This window comes from Emiliania huxleyi, assembly GCF_000372725.1.
Source record: "Emiliania huxleyi CCMP1516 unplaced genomic scaffold EMIHUscaffold_508, whole genome shotgun sequence".
In the NCBI taxonomy this organism is placed as follows: Eukaryota; Haptophyta; order Isochrysidales; family Noelaerhabdaceae; genus Emiliania; species Emiliania huxleyi.
In genome coordinates, this window is record NW_005198186.1 from 1 (window position 1) to 5,686 (window position 5,686).

Here is a 5,686-nt window from a genome sequence, read left to right on the forward strand (position 1 = left end):
GACAGCTTAAATTACAGATCGGGAAGAAGAAGAAGGAGCACAACCACGTCGTAAGACCCGCACCGGAGCCCTTTCACGCCGGATCAGCGTCAAGCCACCTGACCCGCGACGGGTCGCAGGCGTCGTACCGAGCGCGTCGAGACCGTGTCCTGATGTGATCTGCACGGGTGAGTCACGTCGGCGTCAAAGGAGCGACGTGTGACCTGTCAGTGCACTCACTCGGGTCGCAGCTGCCTCTGCGCGTCCTGTGGATGTACCTTTGTCGCGCGCCGGAGATGACTCGACGCCGCTGAGATCGGAGATCAAGCTCTGACAGGTCACACGTCGCTCCTTTGACGCCGACGTGACTCACCCGTGCAGATCACATCAGGACACGGTCTCGACGCGCTCGGTACGACGCCTGCGACCCGTCTCGGGTCAGGTGGCTTGACGCTCATCGCGCCTGCCAGCGCTGCCGTGCAGGTTGCCACGACGAGGTCGAGCGCGCTGCTATACGCTCGCCGAGCCTTTCTTTCCATCCCATTAGGCAGCCTGGGAACGGTGACGGTCAGAGGCAAAGCCTACGAGGGGTGGTGGAACCACATGTCACGGCTACTGCCGGCTCGACCCCACGATAGCCTCCGAAGGCTGACTTTGAGGCACCATCATCGGACGATGTCGACGAGTTGGGTCGCTCTCGCGGTAGCCAGATGACCTCCCATGCTAGTACCATCGGCTAGGGCCGCAGGAAGCGCGGGGGAGGGCGCTGGGAGCTACACGGAGCTCCGTTGGACGTTTTCAAGAACAAGATTAGAGCGTGTCAGAGTGATAAATGGAACTAGCCTATCACAATAAAAAATAATGTATACATGCGCATGCACACCCGGGACACGCCGGCCGGACATATGGCGCAACTCACACATCCTCACTCCCGCGTGGTGGGACTCTTCCGACAGCTCAGCGACAGCAAAAGCCTGGTCCAATGACCTCGCGCCGGTCGAAGCGGGCGGCGGCGGCGTCACTCGGGGACGGGCTGGTAGTGGAAGAGGGACGGCGCCCCTCCCGTGTGCAAGAAGAGGACCCGCGCCCCCGGCTGGAAGGCGCCCTCCCGCACGAGCTGCAGCAGGCCGGCGGCGCCCTTGCCCGTGTAGACGGGGTCGAGCAGGATGCCCTCGAGCTTGGCGAAGGCCTCGACGGCGGATCGCATCTCCGGCGTCGGCAGCGAGTAGCCGGGGCCCACCTGCGAGTCGATGATCACCACGTCCTCCTCGGGCGCCTCGTTGCCAAACAGCTTCGCGCACTCCTTGTACTGCGCCTCGATCCGGCTCTTCTGCTTCGCGGCGTCGAAGCGGACAGAGACGCCATACACCTTCGTCTGGTCGCCGCAGGCGCGCATGCCGGTGAGCATCCCGGCATGGGTGCCTCCCGAGCCGGAGCAGAGCACGACCGCGTCGAAGGGGCGGCCCGCCTTGCGCGCCTCCTCGACGACTGAGATGGCGGCGCGCGCGTAGCCGAGTGCCCCCAGAGCGTTGGACCCTCCGCCGGGGATGTAGTAGGGCGTGGCGCCCGCCGCCTTGAGCTCTTCCATCAGCGCGGCGACGGCGGCGTCGACTCCGCCGAGCGGGACGACCTGCGTCTTTGCGCCGAGCAGCCCGAAGACGTAGTTGTTCCCTCCCGCCTCGGGGCTGTAGCTGCCGGCCACCCTCTCCTCGAGCACGAGGTGGCAGCCGAGGCCCTCGCGCGCGGCCGCAGAGGCGGTCAGGCGGCAGTGGTTGCTCTGGACAGCGCCGCAGGTGACGAGGGTGTCGGCGCCGCTGTCGAGCGCCTAGATGCGAGGGCGGAGAGGTGGCGAGCGCCTCGCTGCCATCACGTCGAAGGCTCCCGTGTCTAGGAAAGCATCGATCGGCGGCATGGTGCGTCTCTTGGGGCGGTGGCGCCTGCTGGACGAGGTAGTCGAGCTTGCGCGTCTTGGAGCCGCCGCCCGCCAGCGGCAGGAGGTCGTCCCGCTTGACAAAGAGCTCCACCGCACCGCCAAGCTCCTTGGAAAGCCGCGGCATCGGCTCGACCGGCGGCTCGATCTGGACGTAGCCGCGGCTGGGATGCGCCCGGAGCGTGGCGCGGGCGGCGGCGCTGCCGAGGCTGTCGAGCGTGGTGTCAGGCGAGTTGGTGGTGGGGAGCGACATCGTGAGCGACCGGCGGCGGTGAGGACCGGAAGAGTGGGCGCAACTTAGGGGGGGCCGGGGGGGGGCCCGGGGCCTGACCTAGTTTACAGTCCGCCGACTCTGCCAGGGGCCCCTCCACTCGCCTGCACCTGCTCGAACCCTGAGCACTGTGCAGCGTTGCACGCGTTGCATGAATGCACGTTGAGTTGTACGAAGGTGGTAGTAATTTGTCTTGAGTATTGCGCGTCTCTCGACCGAGAGCGCTAGCCTCTACCCCTTCGGTCCGTCGAATCTCGGCGCGGCAGATGCGACGCCGAGACTGACGAAACCTCCCTGGTGGTGGGCTGCTGAGCCTCCCCCACGCTCGGCCTTTGATGTGGTATGTTGGAAGGTCGACGCCCGGAACGGCCTATGGGGCGCAGTAGGCACCACACTTGGAAAGGCGGCCGAAGGACACGTGCATGGAGACGTAGGACACGTGCCACGCCTCGCGGTCACGCTCGGCCTGCTCGAAGGCGGCGCGGCTTCGGTAGACCCGCCGGCCAGCGCGGAAGGTGTCCGCCGCCCGCTCCTCGGCCCGCGCCTCCCGAAAAAGAAAACCCGGCCACAAAAAGCCTTCCGCGCTAGCCGAATGGAGGCTGGAGTGCGATCTTTGGTGATGCTCATCATCGCGCTGCTGCCACTCGCGCGGTCTATCGCGCTCCCCGCTGCAGTCAGCCGCGCGGTTTGGGCATCGCACCACCTGTTCGAGCGGCCGCTGCAGACTGCCGTACTCGAGGATCTGGCGAATGTGAAGGTCCCTGCCGAAGAAGACCGCGAGATTCTGGCCTTTGCGGCGCGGCCAAAGGTGCCGCGGGGTGGGGCCCTGCCAGTGCTGCTCGTGCTTCACGAGTTCTGGGGACTCTCCGGCTCAATTGTGGACAAAGCACAGGGTCTCGCTGACGAACTGGGCTGCCTGTGCATCGCGCCTGACTGCTTTCGCGGTGAGACCACCGACTTCGTACCAAAGGCGATCTGGCTTGCGCTGTCCACACCTCAGCAGCGCGTCAACGCAGACTTGGCCGCGGTGCTGCGCTGGGCCGCATCGCAGGACGGTGTAGCGGAAAACTTCCCAGTCGGGGTACTCGGCTTCTGCTTTGGAGGTGGCAAGGCGATTGGCTTTACGACTACAATGCGCCCTGACGCGGCGACCGTCGTGTTTTATGGCGAGCCGGTACTCAAGGTCGAGGCTCTGGCCGCACTGAGCGCTCCCGTGTGCGGCATCTATGGGGCGGAGGATCCGCAGCCAACAACAAACCGAGCGGCAGCGGCGCGCTTCCGGTCGGCGCTGGCAGAGGCTGGGGTCGAGCACGATGTTACTTGTTACGAAGGCGTTGGGCACGCCTTTTGGAAGGACATGGGGCAGATAGAGCGACGAGAGACGCCACAAATCGCGGCGTGGCGGCAGAGCACCACCTTCCTGCGCACCTTCTTCGACGGGTGACCATGAGCATGGTAGGCCGACCGGCTACCGACAGCCGGGGTCTTAGTGCAGCGAGAGCCGGTGCCTCCCCCCAGAACCTTCCGAGATTTAAGTTTATTAAATACACCGCGATACTTCTTTCCTTTTGCACGTGCCATGGGGCGCGCAGGCAGGCAGGGGGGCGGGGGTCAGGGCCAGGGAGCAGGCCAGGGGCCAGGGGCCACAGGTGGGGCCGCCACCATCTGACGTCTGAGAATTGACAGCTCACCAACGGTTGTGCTGCTCTCCATACTGACGGTTGTACTCCAGTTTGCTGTACCCCTGCGAAGCCCCCTGCGTCCAGCAGTACTCGTTGTGACGATAGCCAGACTGTTTCCCCTCGCTGAATGTGAACCCTGCATCACTGCACTCATGAGGCAAGTAGCCCGCCTGCTTCGCCTCCGCACACGAGTAACCCGCCTGCTTCGCCTCCGCACACGAGTAACCCGCCTGCTTCATCTCCGCCAACGAGTAACCCGCCTGCTTCATCTCCGCCAACGAGTAACCCGCCTGCTTCGCCTCCGCACACGAGTAGCCCGCCTGCTTCGCCTGCACACTCGAGTAGCCCGCCTGCCGGAGCCCCTCGAGGAGCCCCAACGAGCGCGCCTCCGAGCACGCGAATCCGAGAGCCTTGAACGGCTTGGAGGTCTTCGCGCCGCCCGTGATCTTGGCACTCGCCCACCGGGCAGTGTGAAGGCTGCTGTTCGGGAAGGTGCAATCGTGGAGTGCGGCGTGGCTGAGATCGACGTTCGACAGATCGGTGGACGCAAAGTCGCAGCGCTGCACGCGCGCATGACTCATGTCGACTCGTGCCATCTGCGAGCTCGCAAAATCGATCCCGCACAGCGTGGCGTGATCGAATGTGGCGTCCGTCAGGTCGCACCCCGCGAAGGTGCACGCTTTGTCGATGACCATCCGGCTGAAGTCCTCGCCCGAAAAGTCGAGCCCAGAGAAGTTGGTGGTGCCGGCCTGGTAGCGGTCGAAGAACTCGCGCGACGACATGCCCATCGAGCTTATGTAACCCGCCATCCTCAGCTCGTCCGACGACCATCCGGCGGCCTTGGCCTCGAGCAGCGGGTAACCAGCTTGCCGCGCCTCTGCGCACGAGTAACCAGTCGCTCGGGCTAGCCGGCAATCGATGCCGGCCTGCTTGATCTCACGAAGCGCATCGCGTCGCTCCACAATCTCTGCGAGCGTTGCAGGGCGCGCGCTGCCGCTGCTTCCCGAATGCTTGGGCTGACGTTCGAGCGCATCAAGCCGGGCACGAAGACTCCGATTGTCCGTCCGAAGCTCGTGAACCTGCGTGAGCAGCGCCTGCATCAGCTCTGCCGAGGCGTTCTGCTTCGCATTCACGAGCTCCGCGGTGGCGGCCTGCTTCGCATTCACGAGCTCCGCGGTGGCGGCCTGCTTTGCATCCATGAGCTGCGTCATTGCGTTCTGCTTCGTATCCAACTCGTTCGTCGCCTTCTCCAGCTCGTCCACGCGCGCGAGCGCGTGCCCTACCAGCTGCTCCATTCGCTCCATCACGGGAGGCCGACATCGGTCCCCCGGTCCCCCCCGCACTTCGTACACGGGTTAGGCGCGAGACCCGAGACACACGGGTTTTGCCGCTCTCAGTTTGGCAACACGGTAAGACACAGGCGGCGAGGCGTGACCGGCGTGTCATCACAGCAACAGATACGGAAGCCCGGCGGCAGTCATCCATCCAGTTGTTTGCTCGAGCTCACCCACCCCAGTCACCACCACGGTCTCAGCCCTACCTGGCCGTTCTATATTATAGGATGGCATCCTTACATCTAGAATGGCGTCTCGCGCGCGCTCACCCGGCCGCCTCGCAGCCCCAGCGGCCGGGGGGCGCTTGTCGGGGTTGGGGTTGGTCACACACCTGAGCCCTGGTCTGACAGCCTGACAGCAACCCCCGGACAGCGCCTGACAGTGCCCGACAGCCTGACAGCGCTGACAGCACTTTCTCTGACAGTCTGACAGCACGTGTCTGACAGCCTGACAGCAGAGTCTGGCAGGCGAGGGGTTCCGTCGCTGTCAG

The 5,686-nt window shown here is 64.9% G+C and overlaps 3 protein-coding genes across 3 annotated transcripts; 1 reads left to right on the forward strand and 2 right to left on the reverse strand.

The window, feature by feature from the left end:
* Positions 1–844: 844 nt before the first annotated feature.
* On the reverse strand, positions 845–2,181 carry EMIHUDRAFT_459442 (hypothetical protein). Its single transcript, XM_005766559.1, has 2 exons — positions 1,917–2,181; positions 845–1,804 (listed from the first exon to the last, which is right to left on the reverse strand). The coding sequence occupies exons 1-2, from the start codon at positions 2,160–2,162 to the stop codon at positions 998–1,000; spliced, it is 1,053 nt and encodes a 350-aa protein (XP_005766616.1). The 5' UTR covers positions 2,163–2,181; the 3' UTR covers positions 845–997.
* Positions 2,182–2,522: 341 nt separating this feature from the next.
* Positions 2,523–3,624, forward strand: EMIHUDRAFT_246397 (hypothetical protein; the record flags this gene model as incomplete). Its single annotated transcript, XM_005766560.1, has 2 exons — positions 2,523–2,532; positions 2,615–3,624. 2 exons carry the CDS (start codon positions 2,523–2,525, stop codon positions 3,622–3,624), a joined length of 1,020 nt encoding a protein of 339 aa, XP_005766617.1.
* Positions 3,625–3,867: 243 nt separating this feature from the next.
* Positions 3,868–5,166, reverse strand: EMIHUDRAFT_119631 (hypothetical protein; the record flags this gene model as incomplete). Its single annotated transcript, XM_005766561.1, has 1 exon — positions 3,868–5,166. The coding sequence occupies one exon, from the start codon at positions 5,164–5,166 to the stop codon at positions 3,868–3,870; it is 1,299 nt and encodes a 432-aa protein (XP_005766618.1).
* Positions 5,167–5,686: the final 520 nt, after the last annotated feature.